A 19,011-nucleotide genomic window follows, 5' to 3' on the forward strand; every position below is an offset into this window, starting at 1 on the left:
ATAAGGGGCACGTCTATAAGACGGTGACTTGCCCTTAGCGGATAGAGGAAGAAGAGTACTCTTCCCACCTGTGAGTCCTTTGATCAGTTCATCCAACAAAGACCCAAATAGGTGGTCCCCCATAAAGGAGAGATCTGATAGAGCCTTTATAGAAGCCTGGTCCACAGACCAGCTTTTTAGCCACACCATGTGTGGTTACCTTTCTTGCGTTTAGAACAACTCCACTGACTTGCGACAATTTTGTCACAGTAGGCAGGAAAAGGGAGTACCTTTGCCGTACTTAGCGGATCTGTGGGCCACGACGGGACCGGCGCCCCCCCCCCCCCCCATGTTAAAATTTTCTGCACGGATACAATCAGTGCATCCACCAGCACCCTTGCATACACATGTGCAGTAAAAAAAAGGAGATTTCCTCACCGCAGAGCACCCGAAGTGCGTGGACGCTGACCCAGTAGAGTCGCTATATGCCAAGCTCACCCTGAGAACATAACAAGCGGGGGAGGTCGCTGAGCACATTCCCGCAAGGAGACGCCGGCTTAAGTTCCACAAAAGGACCCCTATTAGACCTAAGGGTCGCCCACCATAAAGGACATAGCCCCCTATAAAGTGGAAGAAGGGGATCGCCGTGACACAGACACGCAGGCAGAGTACCCCCACACAACAATGACCCCATTGCGCCCTCCCTTGGTTCAAGGGCCTCATCAGTCGCCCGGACAGCTTGGTCAGTCACTCAGAAAGCCAGCTCCGTCAGCCGTGAGTAGGCCGCAAGCTGCGGCCTAAATTTTTGACCCGATCGGGCCGCGTGAGGCATCAGCCGATCAGCTTGGTAAGGCACCCGGACAGCCGCAAGTAGGCTTCAAACCCGCAGACTAAATATTCGGCCCGACCCAGACACATGAGGCGCAGACCCGCGGATGAAGAAACATCCACTCACCCCAAAGCCTATAAGCACCGCAGGCAGCCCAAAGGACATCCTTGCCCCAGTCACTAACCCCCCAGGGGGTCAAGAACTGGCTCAAGGACCCCCCTGACAATCGGGAAAGCCCGTTCAATAACAACCGCATCCACCCCCTTCTTACTGGAGGAGCAAACCTAACATCGGGAGGGGCATGGGGGTAGGTTGGGGCCAAAAGACCACCATGACTGTTCGAGGGGCTGGGGGAAATGGAAGGGAAACCGGGGGTCCGACCATCACAAGGAGGGGCCCACGTCCACCCGAGACCGCAAGAGCTATTGGGTGACAATACTCAACATTCCAACAACAATGGGGTGGGCGCCACTCTGGACAGACTACCTCTCCACTCAAGAGTGGTGGTGCTGACGGGCCAAGGGGCCAAGGGGCACGCTGCGACTCAGGCCAAAGCAGGTCACGTGCGTCCTTAAGGATGTAGGATATCCAGTCCAAAAATCCAGTCTGGCTTTGGATTGCAGTTCTCTCATGAACATAACTAGCTAAAAAATTTTAATTTTAACAAAGGTTCCCTTTAAAAAAAAAAAAAAAAAACAAGCTAAGACCGAAGTCCCAGCTGGGAACTAGGTCCTACTACTAAACTAGGCAGAAACAAACTGAATCCTATAGCAGAGTGAGTGGGTGTATGCCTTCAGGGACTGCCTCATAGGCGTGGTAACGTTTTTTCCTGCCTAGTGGCCTACTCCTGTAGGTGGCAGCATAACCCAATAGTTAAGAAGAATATGGAGCTGCGTCTGTCAATGAACGATAGAGAAAATTGCCTGGTCAACTTTCCGGAGCTGAAGTGGTTAAATGTCTTCCAATAGCCTTTTATTCAGCCAAAGTGGCACCATCGGGAAATATTGGACTCTCTCCCAATGAAATGTTTTTTAGCAACATACCATGCACAGGCTTATATTTTGTATAGCAGCTGCAGGCTCTGCTCTCTCACAGGATATGTTGCCACTTTGCAGAAGTTTTTATTTTTTTAACTTAAATTATTTACTTGTATTCTCATTGCTTGTAGATCCAATGACTTAGAAGGAACACATAAATTAAAGCCAAGGGACTTAGAGTGATAAAGAAAGACGGTGCCAAAAGGAATCTGGACCCAAGATATGCCAGTCCATATTGTGTGCAGTTGATTACACCCACTTCAGTCAAGTTCAAAGAAAAAAAAAAAAAAAAGACTTAAATACAAGTCAACCGTTGCAAGAAACTGCTGAAATGAAAAAAGCAATATTTTGTATTTTGTTTCACAGGTTGTCTTATATAGCAAGTCAACCCCTTTATTCAGATATTAAAACTGTATTTAAACAAAAGTAATGCCAGTAATTGTTGAGCGAGTACACATTTGCAGCTCCGTACAGTAGCATCACTATGATATATTAGGCTTTCCTCCTGTCACCATCTGCACAGCATAATGTGTAGGCTTTTCTTTATTAGATTAAATAAGTATAGCCAAAGCTTTTTTGGCCAGACTTCTCCTGTGGATCACAGGAGTGCACTTAGTTCTGCACTCCTGTGCCCCAGATTTAGCAGACAGTGGGCTAAAGCCTGCTGTTGGATGACCTCACAGAGCCTGCCCAGGCTCGGCAGGGATCCTGACAAAGTCAGGATCCACCCAGATGCCTGACTGGCAACTTGCTCATCCTCTACCCCTTGCACAACCCAGTGCTCCAGTGAGCACCGGAGGGGCAGCGCAGAGAGTTGGTGACTGACAATCACCAGCTCTCTGCTCACTGAAGACTGAGAAATTAGCAAATAATTCTTTTTGCTGGAGGCTGCCATTTTTCTTAAGCCCAGAGCCCCTGAACAGCAGTAAATCTTTAGGCTGCCAGCAGTTCAGCCTCCACAAATTCAACACAGTGCCTAAAAATAGAGAGCAAATGAGCATGTGCAGAGCATGGTGAACCAGGGTATTACTGGATTTTAAACAATGTTATTTTCTGATTAAAGTTCCACTTTAAGTAATGAAGGTTTTTTTGTCCTTGTACAATACAATAACAGAAAATCTTTACTCCAATACCTAAGGAACGTCAAGCATCTACCAAAAATGGAAATATCGGTTTTGAACTGACTGACTAAACAATATGGCACTTTAGACACATTCAACCAACATAAAAAGGCGCTACCATAATTGTGATCTGTACTTATAATTACCAAGTATTATCCAATAAAAAGGATACATTGCAAATGCCAGAACGAGCATACACCAAACTATGCTGATATTCATCTCTTGTGATGGTACCACAAAGCTGTAATAAGCTTCAGTTATCCAGTAAACCACAGTAGCAGCAACAGTAAAATCTACTAGCCATTGATACTCAGGAAAATAATGGAGTGCTGCAATATATAAAAAAAACATACATATTGTTAAGTATCACATTATTTCTAACTTGATAACTTATTTGAAATGTTATACATATATAATGCGTACTCACCTAAAGTATCAACTTCGGTAACAGTCCTAGTTTCCAAATGAAGGTCAATGTCTTTGGGAATTGTAAGTGGTTTATTTTCAATATGACCATTATATTTTCTAGAAAAAAAAAAAAAAACATTACAAACTTTTCCGTATAAAAGAAAAAGCAAACACACTACAGTCATCCGTTTTGTAGTTAAACCCCTTGCCTTCTTCATAACTGGGCCATTTTTTGTTATTCAGTACTGCATATTTTAACTGACAATTGAATAGTCGTGAAACACTGTAACCAAACAATATAAATATTTTTTTCCATACAAATATAAGTTTTTGTTCGGGGGTATTTGATCACCACAGTTTTTTTTTTTTTTTTTTTTGTGATATAATGAAAAAAGGCTGAACATTTTGAAAAAAAAAAAAACTGAATTTTTGTCTTACCGTAAAATCCTTTTCTCTGAGGTTCATTGACGGACACAGATTCATATCTTCATTGATTGTTGGGTTATGCTGCCCCTACAGGAGTAGGACACTAGACTGAAAAAAATTGACTACGCCTAGTGAAGTCCTAGGGGGTATACTCCCACTTCCTGATATGGGATCTCAGTTTAGTAACAAGCAGTGTCAGAAGAATACATAACCCAACTCCACAGAGGGGTGGGTGGCTGTGTTCGTCAATGAACATCAGAGAAAAGGATTTTATGGTAAGATAAAAATCTAGTTTTCCTTCGTTCATTGACAGACACAGCTTCATATCGTCATTGACTGTTGGGATGTCCCAAAGCAGGGTAATAATGAGGGGCAAAAAAAAAAACAGCAGAAAAACAGAATTCCCAAAAGAGTGAAACGTAGCCAACCAGGTAACCAAAGAGCTCAACCATGAACAACTGGAGCTCACCTACCAGGAAAAAACACACCCTTAAGAAGTTGTAGCCTCTGCAACAGCGGCCTGCAAAACTTTGCGGCCAAAAGCAGCATCCGCAAATGCCAGGACATCCAACCTGTAAAAAACTTTGTGAATGTGTGCACAGACGACAGAAGGCCCAGGAGGCAATCAGCGCCCTAGTAGAATGCGCCTTAACAGGGAAAGGAGGAACCTGACCTTGATGGAATAGGCCTGCACCACCGTCTGCCTGATCCATCTGGAAATGGTGGCAGCAGATGAGGGAACCATCTATAAGGACAACTAAGGAATCTGATTTGCGAATCGACTCAGTCGCCGCCAAGTACACCCTGATGGCACGAACCACATCCAGGGAATGCAAAGCAAGTTCTTTTGGATGTTTTGGGTTAGGACACAATGAAGGTAACACAATGTCTTCATTCAAGTGGAAACCTGAGACGACCTTGGGAAGGAACGACTGACAGGGACGGAAAACCACTTTGTCCCTGTGAACCACCAAATAAGGTGACTGAATGGACAACACAGCCAGTTCTGAAATCCTGCCTGCATAAGTAATAGCCACCAAGAAAGCCACCTTCTGTGATAGAGTAAGCAGAGAAATCTCACAAATATTTTCAAACAGTTTTTAAAGAACCGACAGCAAATGGCGAACCCCCTGCACAAAGGAATTAGTGGCCAACGGGCCTTGAAAAAAAATTGCCAAGGCTGAAATCTGGCCCTTGATGGTGCCCAGAGCCAAACACTGATCTACACCACTTTATAGGAACTCCAGCAGACGTGATACTGAAAAGGAACAGGGGGAAACCCTCAGAGACTCAAACCAAGTAATGTACGCCTTCCAAACTCGATGGTAAATCTTCAGAGAAGTAGATTTTCTAGCTCAGAAAAGAGTAGGAATCACCGAATCCGACAACTCTCTGTCCTTCAGTACCTGGCTTTCAATAGCCAGGCCGTTAAAGCAGGATGGAAGATCGGTCCTTGAGACAAAAGAGCTTCCCTGAGAGGAAGCCGCCAAGGAGCATCTGCATCTCTTACCAGGCCCGTGTACCAGGACTGTCAAGTCCAGTCCGGGGCCACCAGAATGACTGGAATCCCTTCTGCACAGAGGTCTCGACAGAAGCTGTAATGGAGGAAAGGCATGTATGAGATGATACTGGCCCCAAGGAGCTACCAGAGCGTCTGCCAGATGATCTTGAGACCTTGCCATGAACCTCTGAACCTTCCAGTTGAAGCAAGAAGCAAGTAGGTCCACATCAGGAGTCTTTCACCGGAGACGCCGTTGTGGAAACACCTCCGGGTGAAGAGACCATTCTACCGGACTCAGAGCCTGCCGACTGAGGTAGTCTGCCTGAAATTTTCCACTCCTTGAATGTGCACAACAGAGAGGGCTGGAACATATTGTTCTGCCCACCTTGGAATTGCGACCACTTCTCTGGCCGCAAGGGCACTCATTAAGCCCCCTTGATGATTGACATATGCCACAGCCGTGGCGTAGTCCGATTGAATCCTTACCGGACACCTCTGCAGACGATCCATCCACTGGGACAGGCAAAGCCTGATCGCCCGATTTTCCACGGTATTGATCAGCAAGCTGGACTACTCCGGAGACCAAACTCCCTGTGCCGATTCGGTGCCCAAGACACCTCCCAACCCGGACAGACTGGCGTTCGTGGAAACCACCATCCAGTAAAGGGGAAGAAAGGACTTTCCCTGCCGGAGTGCCATGGAACAGAGCCACCACAGCAAGGATCCCCTCATACTCTGGCCCAACAGGACCAGATTGTCCAGGGACTGAGGATTCTTGTCCCATTTTTCAAAAATCTCCTTTTGCAGAGGTCTGGTGTGAAACTCAACAAACAGAACCGCCTCTAAGGTGGAGACCATCAACCCCAACACTTGCATGCAAGTCCTGAGAGATGACCGGTGGTTGGATAACAGGAGCCGAATCGTATGCTGCAACTTCAGCAGTTTCGTTTCTGGAAGAAACACCCGAGCCAGGGCAAATCCAGAGTCAGGCCTGGGTAGTCCAATCTGTTGGATGTAATCAGAGCTGATTTTTGAAAATTCAGCGTCCAGCTGAACTCTTTGCGAGTTCGCACAGAGATGTCCAAATCGTTCTGTAGTACAGACGGGGACTCTGATTGCAGAAGGAGATCGCTCAGGTATCCCCAGTACTGCGATCCCCCTCTGCCTGAGCACGGCCAACACCGGGGCCAACACTTTTGTGAACACCCGAGTGACTGAGGCAAGACAAAAGGGTAACGTCACAAATTGATAGTGCTCCTCGCCTATGGCAAAGCGAAGAAAACGCTGGTGCCCGGCATATACTGGAATATGAAGTGTGAATGGACACCTTCATGAATTCTTGAACCAGCACAAAGTGGTTCAGGGCCTTGAGGTCCAAGATTGGACGGACCTTGCCTTCCTTCCTGGGAACAGTAAATAGGTTAGAATAAAACCCCTGAAAAAGATCTGACTCTGGAACTGGTACAATAACTCCTTGTGAGAGCAAATCCTGAACCGCCCCGAGAAGGCCCTGTAACCGATCCGAGAACAGGCACTGGTTGGATGGAAAGAACCTTGCCCAAAGCAAGGACCGAAACTTGATCTTGTAACCAAACCGGGTCAACTTGCGGACCTATTTGTCTTGAATGAAAGAGATCCAAGGGTCCAGAAAGAAGCAAAGACATTCCCCCAAACCAAGTGCGGGTGAGTGCGCCCCTTCAGGCAAAGGAGGACTTATGTGCAGGGCCAGCGGAACCCGCTTTTGATTTACCAACCCAGGGTCTCTTGGAACCTCCCGAGAAAGTACGGGAGAGTTAAGAACCCTTGTCTTGTGACCCCACAGGACAAAAGGGCCGCCTGTGGGCTGAGAAGACAGGACCGCGTTTGCGGCGAGGCTCACTGCTTTTTGTGACCTGCGGAAGCAGAGTGCTCTTACCTCCCGCGAGAACTTTTAGAATCTCCTCCATAGAAGCCCTGAATAGACGATCCCCCACGAAGGGAAGATCCATCAGCACTTTTTGGAAGCCTGGTCCGAAGACCAGCATTTCAGCCAAATCAAGCAGGGGAAGGGTCACCGCATTCACAGACGCCCTGCAGACTAACAGGGCCACGTCCAGAGAGACATCAAAATTGAACCTACCACGGTGAAAAGATGGCGGACCAGTGATTCAGCTTTCCTCTCTACAGGGTCTTTAAAGGACAGAGGTGCCCTCCACTGGTAACAGATTGACCTTATTTAATCTGGAAACCTGAGAATCCACCACAGGTGGGACTGTCAGTTTCTTTAAGTAGGACTCCTCAATAGGTTGCCTTCTAGCGAAACGCTTCGGTATTCCAACCATGCATTTCTGGGAACCCCACTGACTAGCGATGATCTTGTCGAAACAGGCGGGAAAGGGGAATATAGTCACCTTGGAAGGTCTGCGGGTACCAAATTGCACCCACACGGCCGATGTGTCTGTGTCCTCCATTTTTAGAGTCTCCCGCACTGATACATTTAGTGCTTCCACAAGCGCTTTCTCTTGCGCAGATGTAGTGGAAGAGGACTCACCCTTACTGTCTGAGCACTCAAAGTGCGTGGACGCAAACCCCATGAGGTGATTCGTGTCCAGGCGGCCAAATCAGTCTCAGAATCTGAGGATGCAGATTAAGCAGGTGAAGGCAGAGGGCATTTTTTACCATGTCTCTTTTGAAGAGCCATATCCACTTTTGACACCAGTGACTGCAGACTGCCGTCATGGCTGCCAGTGCGGGCTAAGACCCAGAGAGCCCCACACATGCACTGGGGGCTCCATAGATCCTGGGGACCACCAACAGTGTTTACACAAAAAAAGCTAAAAAAAAACGATGTGAATATCAGCCACCGCAGTAACAATGGCACTACAGGTCCCAGCGCACCAAATAGCGCTACTATAGCAGGAGGAGGAAGGATATATAGCCCCAGGGACTCACCACCACCACTTTTGTAGGGAGAGAGAAAGAGCCAAACTGCTTGCTCTACGCCAGAGAGGAAGAGAAAATGGCTGTATCGCCGCTAGAGGCCCACTGCCGAGCACATCGCCTATAAGCTACAAGAAAATGGCCGCCCATAGACTTTAACTGGAAACTACTAAAACATGGCCGCCAGGCTACACAGATATGGCCGTTAAGCTCCCATGCAGTCAACTATGGAAAAATGGCAGAGCCACACGACTCCCTGGACCCAAGTGACCCTTCAAGTACCTCATCCAGCAAGGGGGCCTAGCCGGGGCCCCCTTCCAGGGCATTATGGCACTAGTAAACAGCAAATGGAGCCTCTGCAGCATTCTCCCTCCACCCCTTCAGCCTAAGAACTCACACAACCCATACCCATCAGCACAGCCACTGCAGCGTGGGGGGCTGGGGGGGGGGGGTTCTAGGGCAGGTGAGCACTATTGAGGAGGGGGTGCCAGTAAGATAGAATGGGCACATGAGGGGCCAACCAACCTGGAGAGGGGCCGTGTCCACCCTGATTTTCCAGAGGAGAGGGTGGAACACTACTCACCACACCTTGCGGGCACCACTCTGGTTAGATCACCCCCCCCATCTTGGAATGGGGGGTGCTGCAGGCCAGAGTGTGCCCCCGCGATTTGTTTCACTTGCCGGCCAGCCCCCGTCCAGTGGGGCTATGTCACGGCCGACCTAGCGCGAAGCTGTGGACTGCTCATGCTCGCTGGCCAGACTGGGGAGACCGTAAGGATCTAGAATATCCAGTGCGTCACCCAGTTCGGCAGTCGATTGTAGTTCTCACTGGAACAAACTTGATTGTAGAAAGAAAACAGCAAAAGGAAAAAAGTTCAGTTTAAAAAGGAAAAAAATGCTAGGTCCTTACTCCTGAATAGGCAGAAAAAAAAACTGGGATTTTATAGCAGGAAGTGGGAGTATACCCTCTAGGACTGCCCTAGAGATGTAGTCAATTTTTTTCAGCCTAGTGTCCTACTCCTGTAGGGGGCAGCATAACCCAACGGTCAATGACGACATGAAGCCATGTCCGTCAATGAACGAAAGAGAAAAATCAATATTTCTTTTACTTTCTGCTAACATATATAAAAAATTTTTTTTATATATATAAAAAAATCTAATTTAATAAATTCTGGCTAAAATGCATTCTGCTACATATCTTTGTTAAAAAAAAAAAAAAAGACATGACGGTGATCAGTGCATTATAACGGTACTGCAATATACAGCAGGCTATCTGACACTAACTGACGCTGTGGAGAACTGACTAACTGCCAAGGACATCATCAGTGACTTTAATACAGTGATCAATGCCAATACTATACACCGTCATTGTATTAATGACACTGGGTGAAAGAAAGGGCTAAATGTGTGGCTAACAAGGTGTAATGTGTGTGTGTGTGTGCTGCTTTTACTAAGGATCTTGTTTTTTTTTTTTTCCCCTGCTTAGCAGGGAATAAAAAAGCAGCAAGATCCCTGGTCAGTGAACAGAGCTCTGTTCCCTGAATCACTGAGCTGATCAGCAGGTGCCAGTGGTCAATCATTGTCCGAGACCAGCTGATCGGCTTGTGCTGTAACGAATCACAGCATAGCTGGCCCGGCGGGTGTGCGAATCACATACTTGGTATGTGATCCAGTGCAGAGAGAATGCTGTGCAACCGTAATAGTTCGTTAGCCAGTCGGCAAGTGGATAAAACCTCGTCTACATGGGTGGCAGAAAAAATAGGCAGTGGTGCTCCCTGACCTCCCAGCCACAAGCTGACATGGTCACTGGCCATGTTAGCACTTTCTGCTGCAGTTGCAGTGTGGCACAAATTGTACCACTGGTTGCATCTGACAGGTAGTACCAGCACCAAACATACCCATTCAAGGGAACGGGGCTGCCCTACAACGTGTGTAGTGCATGTGGTTGTGGCATTCTGCTGTGAGATTTAAAGTGCTATAGTGTTTGATCTCCAAGCTTCCAGTCAAATTGAAAACACCTTCCCTTTTGACCCACTGAGGTATCATCACATACTGAATTTACTGCACATTTGATTAACTCTACTAGCCAACAATAGCAGTAGAAATTTGCTAATTTAAATGCAACTTTCAGTCGCCATGGCCAATGGTCTTACTGTTTGTCTGTCTACATAAGGCTGGCCTCTTTTCCAACTAAAAGAGAAGGAAGAGGATATTACACTATCAATGGCTGTTTAACCATCCTCTTCCATGGAATTCAGAAGAAACTATTATATTGTCCCAATCTACAAAAACAAAAGCTGCAAATGGAGCACACAATGAAGGGCACGTGCATATGCCAAAAAACTGTTTAAAAGAATTGATACAAGGGTAAAAGCCATATCTCGACATTCAAACTATTGTTAAAGCAACACTGTGCAAATGTTTACTTTTAGTACTAAAGGGGCAGTTTATTTGCTAACATTAGAGGCTTTATTCCGACTCACCTGACAAAGCCCAGGAAAACAGCTTGACCGTCCGAGAAAGGCCCCTAATAAGCATTGGCTGACTGCCTCTCTGGCTTCTGCAACATAGCTAGAAACTCAGTATGGAGATGGTGGAGGGTATAGCACTAATTTGAATTACTTCTTTATCAGAAACGGTAAAACATTTCTTTGTGCCAAGGTCAAGTTTGTACAGGGTTACAAGTAAATGTACATATGCGTTTTGTGTTTAAGTGAAAGATTTGATCTAAGAATGAAATTATGAGATGCAGTTTTTGTGTCGTTCAGGTTTGTAAAATATGTTTCAAGTTAACACACGAGCTCATGCTGTATACTGAAAATGAAGTTCTATGCTGAACTCTACAGAGTATCTTATCACAATATCAGTTCCAGTACATTCCAGTCATGATAAACCCCACCTGTCCTTTTTGCCCTTTCCTTTAAGCTGTTGCTTTCCAGCAAGTGTTCGTAACTCGTCCTCTGTGGGATGCTGATACCAATATAAGCTGCAAAATAAACATTTTTTTATAGCATTATAACAATATGAGTTTCATTCAATTGCATGCATGCAGAAGAAAGCTGTACAAATCAAATACACATGACCATTTTAGTGACATTTTCAGCAAAGCTCTGATGCACCACAGAAATGTTGCATTACCTGCCATTGCAGAGAAGCCAACGAGCCAAAGAATAATGCGGTATGATCTTCTGCAGGACACTGGCCATTACCATTGTAACAACCAGCTGTACACCTATCACACCCTACAATAAACAGGAAGAGACAACATTAATATTATAGTGTGGCAAAAAAGAAAATGCAGTTTAGCATAGGTACAGTATATGTTTAAAAAAATTTGCATCTAGTCAACAATACAAATCTGACTTTTCAAGTCATACAATCGTTTATATTCCGATTTGAAAAAAAAAAATGGTATATTGAGATACAATTGTTTTTTGGCCTCCAGAGAGAATTGGGAAGGATGATCTTTTTCAAATGAAGTCTTAAGTTAAATATTCTAGGGAGCAGTACACACTATAAGAAGATCAGACAAACGATCGTCTGATTTTCCACAATATTTCTCTCAAGTCATACCGATAATGGTACTAAGTGTACGAAAATTCTCAAACATTTTTTTATTTGTTGGACATACAAATGTTATAGTGTACATCAGGAAGTGATGTCATCTTTGTGTTACCCTGTAGTAATGCCTTTGTGCGCCATTACAGTTGTGTTGGGGATTATTAATGCTGTTCTTGAAATGAGGATTGGCATCTGCACTTTTTTTTTTTTTATTGTTCATTTTTTATATTGGTTTGAATAAAAAAAAAAAAAAAAAAAAAAACATCACAGACTCTATGCTTCCCTATGACTGAGCTTCATCGAAACGTTGACAGTAAAAACACTGCTGTTTTTGATCTTCCTCCTCTGTAAGATCCATGAGTGCCTTGTGTGTGTATGTATGTAATATATGCTCTATCCATATTATATTATACCACTGTTCAATATACGCTGCTCAAAAAATTAAAGGAACACTTTACAAAAACATCAGAGCTAAATGGGGAAAAAAATCATGCTGGATATCTATACTGATATGGACTGGGCAATGTGTTACAAACAAAAGGATGCCACATCGTTTGATGGAAATGAAAATATCAATCTACAAAGACACCCCAAAAAGCAAAGTGAAAAAACGATGCAGCAGGCTAGTCCATTTTGCTGAACTTTTATTGCAGCAACTTAAAATGGTCCTCAGTAGTTTGTATGGCCCCCACGTGCTTGAATGCATACCTGAGAACATTGGGGCATGCTCCAGATGAGACGACGAATGGTGTCATGGGGTATTCCTTCCCAGATCTGCACCAGGGCATCACCGAGCTACTGAAGAGACTAAGGTGCAACCTAGTGGCGTCAGATGGACCGAAACAGAATATTGTCCCAGAGGTGTACTATTAGATTTAGGTCAGGCGAGCGTGAGGGCCATTCAATAGTATCAATTCCTTCATCCTCCAGGAGCTGGCTGCATACTCTGGCCACATGAGGCTGGGCATTGTCGTGCAACCAGGAGGAGCTCAGGACCCACTGCACCAGCAAAGGGTCTGACAATGGGTCCAAGGATTTCATCCCGATACCGAATGGCGGTCAGTGTGCCATTGTCCAGCCTGTAGAGGTCTGTGCATCCCTCCATGGAAATCTCTCCCCAGACCATCACTGACCCACCACCAAACCCGTCATGCTGAATAATGTTACAGGCAGCAAAACATTCTCCACGGCTTCTCCAGACCCTTCCACATCTGTCAAGTGCTCAGCGTGAACCAGCTCTTATTTGTGAAAAGCACAGGGTGCCAGTGGCGGGACTGACAATTCTGGTGTTCAATGCCAAATGCCAATCGAGCACCACGGTGCTGGGCAGTAAGCACAGGGCCCACTAGAGGACGTCAGACCCTCAGGCTTACCTCATGAACTGTGTTTCTGATCGTTTGGTCAGAGACATTCACACCAGTGGCCTGCTGGAGGTCATATTGTCAGGCTCTGGCAGTGCACCCTATTCCTCCTTGCACAAAGAAGCAGATACCGGTCCTATTGATGGGTTAAGGACCTTCTACGGCCCCCGTCAGCTCTCATTGGGTAACTGCCTGTCTTCTAGAATCTACTCAATGCTCTTGAGGCTGTGCTGGGAGACACAGCAAACCTTCTGGCAATGGCACGTATTGATGTGCCATCCTGGAGGAGTTGGATTGCCTATGCAACTTCGATAGGGTCCAGGTATCACTGCATACTATCAGTAGTGATACTGACCCAAGCCAAATGCAAAACTAGTGAAAAACAGTCAGAAGAGATGAGTAGGGAAAAAAAAGTCAGTGGCCTCCATCTGTAAGACCATTCCTGTTTTGGAGGTTGTGTGCCTCACTGTTGCCCATCTAGTGCACCTGTTAATTTATTTAACACCAAAGCAGCTGAAACTGATTACTACCCCCCCCCCCCCCCCCCGCTAATTTACTTACCAGATCAATATCCCAGGAGTTTAACTGACTTAATGCTATGCTCTGATGAAAAAGTGTTCCTTTCATTTTTTTGAACAGTGTATTTGGAATTGCTATTACGTTTACGATGATTCCTTTGTGTTTATTTTTCTCATAGCTTTCCGGGTCATAAACAGCTTCTGATCATGCATGGTCTTTCGTAATAGTTTAGAGTACACATTTGAAGAAGATCGTTCGTGCTGTTCACGTAAGAAGAAATTGTTGGAGTTTGTCCCTTTGGAAATTTTCATTTGGTGGGTTGGAATCGGATGTCGAAAGTGGTTTACACACTATGCAAACATCGAACCGAATACGGTATTGTTTGTTCCGATTTTTCCTGCTTAATGCTACACTTACGTGAAAGTTTCTTAGCTTCAAATGTCACCTCTTGTCTCCGGGACAAAAAAAAAAAAAAAGCAGCATCATCAGGGAGCTAATCCAAAAAGCAGTAAAAAAACTGACTCAGAAACCAAGAACAATAACCTACGAATTAGCAATGTGAACGTGTTGCCTTTCAGAGTTGTGTACCACAAGAATGACTAGCCAAAATTACAAATCTTTTTGCAAGTGGAAAAACACAGTGAAATTATATATTTTTTTTTTAAATGCTGCTTTACAAATTTTGCCCACAAACTTACCGCTTTGGAGTCCTAGCCCCACAAGCCTTTTTGGGTTGAATGACTGTCATCCAACTTACTTCCTGTGAGACACCTTTGGATGTATTATCACCCAGCCTGGGTTCATGAAATTCCTGAACTGAGTGATGCTGTCATTATTAGAGGACTGTTCAGTCTGGGACAAGGGACCATCTAACTCTATCAAGGAAGAAGGAGGTCCTCTGACATCACAGGATTGGCCTTAAGACTTCAGGAATTAAAAGGTATATGAAATTTTGTATTAAAGAAGCTAAAAAAAAAAGTGGCAGAGGGTGCAGGGGAGGAGAAAAAAAACTATAGTCATGTTTTAACGTTTGTAGTGCAGCAAACATTCTTTTCCAATTTGATACCTTTATTTGTATTTTAATAAAGCCAGATGGAATCTAAGGTTTGATATGAGAACTAATCTTGGGGTGTCATTAACTTTGTATTGATTCTCCCAGCAGTTCGCATATGGCAGTATGAAAGGCCTGAGAGTCCAGGGCGATGCGGGAACGTAGTGGATTCGCAGGGTTCCCGCAGCGCACCAGTGTGAACCAGCCCTTAGGGTCCATGTACACGGGACGTTAGAAAAAACGTCCTGCAAAGCTATTTCTGACGCCGGGAAAAAGCAGCTGTTAAACGTGCTTTCAGTAGCTTTTTCGATTTGCGTTATTGCACGTTTGGCCACGTTGCTTTTAGCAGCGTTTTTCTGCCTCCATTCAAAATCAATGGTTCCCTATGGGAGCCTATTGATTTGAATGGAAGTCGCACTGCAAGTAGGATCCGACTTGCGGCGCGACCTGCACTGTGAGAATCTTGAGGGGGAACTCCACGCCAAAAATAGGAAAAAAACTGCGTGGGGGTCCCCCCCAGGTTCCAAACCAGGCCCTTCGGGTCCGGTATGGAATTTGAGGGTAGCCCCACGCCGAAAAAACGGCGTGTGGTCCCCCCCAAAATCCATACCAGACCCTTATCCGAGCATGCAGCCCAGCAGGCCAGGAAAGGGGAGGGGACGAGCGAGCGTCCCCACCCCCCCTGGACCACACCAGGCCACATGCCTTCAACATGGGGGGGTGTTGGTGTTTTGGGGCAGGGGGAGCTCTGCACCCCCCCACCTCAAAGCACCTTGCCCCCATGTTGATGAGGACAAGGGCCTCATCCCCACAACCCTGGCCGGTGGTTGTGGGGGTCTGCGGGCAGGGGGCTCATCGGAATCTGGAAGCCCCCTTTAACAAGGGGTCCCCCCAGATCCCAGACCCCCTCCCTATGTGAATGGGTATGGGGTACACTGTACCCCTACTCATTCACCACATAAAAGGCAGTGTATGGAAATAACGACAGGAGACGTTTTGGAAAGTTTATTAAAAATCTTCATCCGGCTCTTCTTGTCTTCTCCTCTCCAGGGTCTTCTGCTCTTTTGCTGTCCGCTCTTCTTGTGTTCTCCTCTCCGGGGTCTTCTGCTCTTTTGCTGTCCGCCCTTCTGCTGTCATCTCTTCTTTTCTTCTCCTCTCCGGTCTTCTTCCTCCGGTCCTCCTCCGACGACGTCTCCGGTGATTATGCCTGTCTCTGCAGCTTATTATATAGCCATTAGGGGCGTGGCATCTGTGACACGAGGGGGCGGGGCCTCCCGATGACGTCATCGGGGTCACGCCCCTAATGGCTATATAATAAGCTGCAGAGACCGGAGACCGGCATAATCACCGGAGACGTCGTCGGAGGAGGACCGGAGGAAGAAGGAGAGCCGACAGCAAAAGAGCAGAAGACCGGAGAGGAGAAGAAAAGGAGAGGACAGCAGAAGGGCGGACAGCAAAAGAGCAGAAGACCCCGGAGAGGAGAACACACGAAGAGCGGACAGCAAAAGAGCAGAAGACCCCGGAGAAGAGAAGACGAGTCGGATGAAGATTTTTAATAAACTTTCCAAAACGTCTCCTGTCATTATTTCCATACACTGCCTTTTATGTGGTGAATGAGTAGGGGTACAGTGTACCCCATACCCATTCACATAGGGAGGGGGTCCGGGATCTGGGGGGCCACCCTTGTTAAAGGGGGCTTCCAGATTCCGATGAGCCCCCTGCCCGCAGACCCCCACAACCACCGGGCAGGGTTGTGGGGATGAGGCCCTTGTCCTCATCAACATGGGGGCAAGGTGCTTTGAGGTGGGGGGTGCAGAGCTCCCCCTGCCCCAAAGCACCAACACCCCCCCATGTTGAGGGCATGTGGCCTGGTGTGGTCCAGGGGGGGTGGGGCCGCTCGCTCGTCCCCTCCCCTTTCCTGGCCTGCTGGGCTGCATGCTCGGATAAGGGTCTGGTATGGATTTTGGGGGGGAAAAAATGGCGTGGGGCTACCCTCAAATTCCATACAGGACCCGAATTTTTGGCGTGGAGTTCCCCCTCAAAATTCTCAAAGTGCAGGTCGCGCCGCAAGTCGGATCCGACTTGCGGTGCGACTTCCATTCAAATCAATAGGCTCCCATAGGGAACCATTGATTTTGAATGGAAAAAAAAAAAAACGTATAAACGTGGCTGAACGTAGGTTCATCACGTTCAGTCACGTTTAGCCGCGTTTCTGCGTTTGAAACGCCGTGAAACACACGTTCGAACGCAAATAATTGCGTTCTAAAAAAAGTCCCTGAACGCAACTGCCTGCAAATGACTGTAAACGACCATGTGTTCATGGACAGATAAGATAACATGGAGCTGCGTTCAGAGGCTTCTGAAAAAAACGCCCAACTGCTCCTAAACGGCCATTTCCAGCGTCCTGTGTACATGGAGCCTTAATGTTACTTCAAGCTGGTTTACAGAAAAGTCCTTCTCAGTGTTGGTTACAGAGGACTCAATCTGCAACAACTGCCACATTGAAAGAAGTGACCATCCCTCTATGTGCCAAATGTCCATATTGTGTAAGGGACAACAGAAACAGATATTTTTATCACATTTTTCATCCTAACTGTTCAGCATCAAAGCAAATATCTATCCTTGAAAGTTGGAGGACACCCATACAAAGGTCATTTCACTACACAAAAAAACCTGCTAAATGTCAAGATTATCAGCTGCAAACCTTTTGCACCTTAAAGCAAACACATCTACAAAGAGCAGAACAGTTACCCTAAAAAAAACGCACAATACCATAAAAGTATGCTACTGCTGAAGTTTATAAGTTGTATCCAGGTAACAAGTGATAAGTTTGCTGTATGAAAAAAAAAAAAAAGATCTTATCAGCAAGGTGAAAGCAGTTACAACACATAGCTGGAAATTACAAGGTCATCAACACAGAAACATTAATACTGCTAAAGCACAGTAGTCTCAAGGCAATTTCTGGTGTTTTCCCATGCCAGAAAAATAAACATTCAATCCTTGGTAAGGCAAATATACCACATCACTAGACATGTGGGCAATTGAAAAATCCTTCACTCTTTTTTGAAGAGAACATATCCTACTTAAAGCAGAGCTCCACCCAAAATGGGAAATCCTGCTGTAAGCACTCCTCCCCTTCTACATGTAATTTTGTTTTTGGGGGGTGGGGGGGGAGCGGGTACCTAGTTTTGACAATTACCCACTCCCACATGGGCTCAGATTGCCTAGGCGATCCGATCGGAAATTCTTCTATCCCCCCTCCCTCCATGCAGTCTTCTGGGACACGTCACAGGTCCCAGAAGACTGCCGGACCAATCAGCAGGCGCAGCTCGACTCGCGCATGTGCAATGCGCACCCGGCTGTGAAGCTGCAAGCTGTCACAGCCAGTTGCCCAAAGTTGAAATTCCAGAGCCAGGGAGAGGAGAGGGAGATACGCGATGGTTCAGGTGACCACATCGCTGGATCGTGGGACAGGTGAGTCTGGGTTTATTAAAAGTCAGATGCTACACTTTTTGTAGCTGCTGACTTAATAAACACAAAAATGCCTGGAGCTCCACTTTTAAGTGCATTACCTAGTTCCTAGATTGTAGTAATTGACTACATATTTTGATTTGTTTGCCCTCTGTACACTGAAAAGTATTCAAGTTAAGAATTGTGCTAAGGGTTAGACCTTTTGCACATGGGAGTAAAAAATGCCATGTTTTTCCCTGATCTCACTATGAAGGCATTACGGTCTATGAACAATGCACACAGCTGCAAAAAGATCAACACCACAGCAGGGAGTACAGAGCCGCATAACAAAATTGAAAATGTTATGTTTGAGGGCCCCTTCACACCAGAATGCGGTGCAGGAAACCCACGCTCGCTGCGTGTTTTCTGCACCATATTCGAAATGCACTGGGGTTGTGCGATCTGCTACGGGTGTCAATGTAAATCTAATAATGCCTCAAAAACTAATATCTCAAACCAAGTGCATTGCCTGCACTGGATCACGCGGTACCACAGTACCATTCAATCTAGTACATGCACTACTTATGGTGCGATCCTTAGGATTTTAGTCCAGTCAAATGAATGGGCTGCAAATCGCACTCTAGAGAATCACACAGGAACATAGACGTGAGGTGAACAGGCCCAGAGTGCAGTAAATTACTCATTTATACACACACACACACATATATATATATATATATATATATATATATATATATATATATACACACACACACACACACATACACACACGTGATCTTGCAGTTTATACACAAGATTTCCAGGGAAGGCACTAGGTGATGTAGCCTT

The 19,011-nt window shown here is 46.0% G+C and overlaps 1 protein-coding gene across 1 annotated transcript in view; it reads right to left on the reverse strand.

Annotated features, from left to right (window-relative positions):
• Nucleotides 1–19,011, reverse strand: part of TMEM161B (transmembrane protein 161B) — a 102,264-nt gene that overhangs the window by 43,106 nt on the left and 40,147 nt on the right. The window contains exons 3-6 of the mRNA XM_082255562.1: nucleotides 11,359–11,462; nucleotides 11,120–11,206; nucleotides 3,394–3,491; nucleotides 3,139–3,295 (exon numbers count right to left, since the gene is read on the reverse strand). Coding sequence (XP_082111688.1) covers nucleotides 3,139–3,295; nucleotides 3,394–3,491; nucleotides 11,120–11,206; nucleotides 11,359–11,462 — 446 coding nt within the window. The remainder of the gene's footprint in view (nucleotides 1–3,138; nucleotides 3,296–3,393; nucleotides 3,492–11,119; nucleotides 11,207–11,358; nucleotides 11,463–19,011) is intronic.

This window comes from Pelophylax lessonae (assembly GCF_965119305.1).
Source record: "Pelophylax lessonae genome assembly, chromosome: 1".
Taxonomy (NCBI): Eukaryota; Metazoa; Chordata; class Amphibia; order Anura; family Ranidae; genus Pelophylax; species Pelophylax lessonae.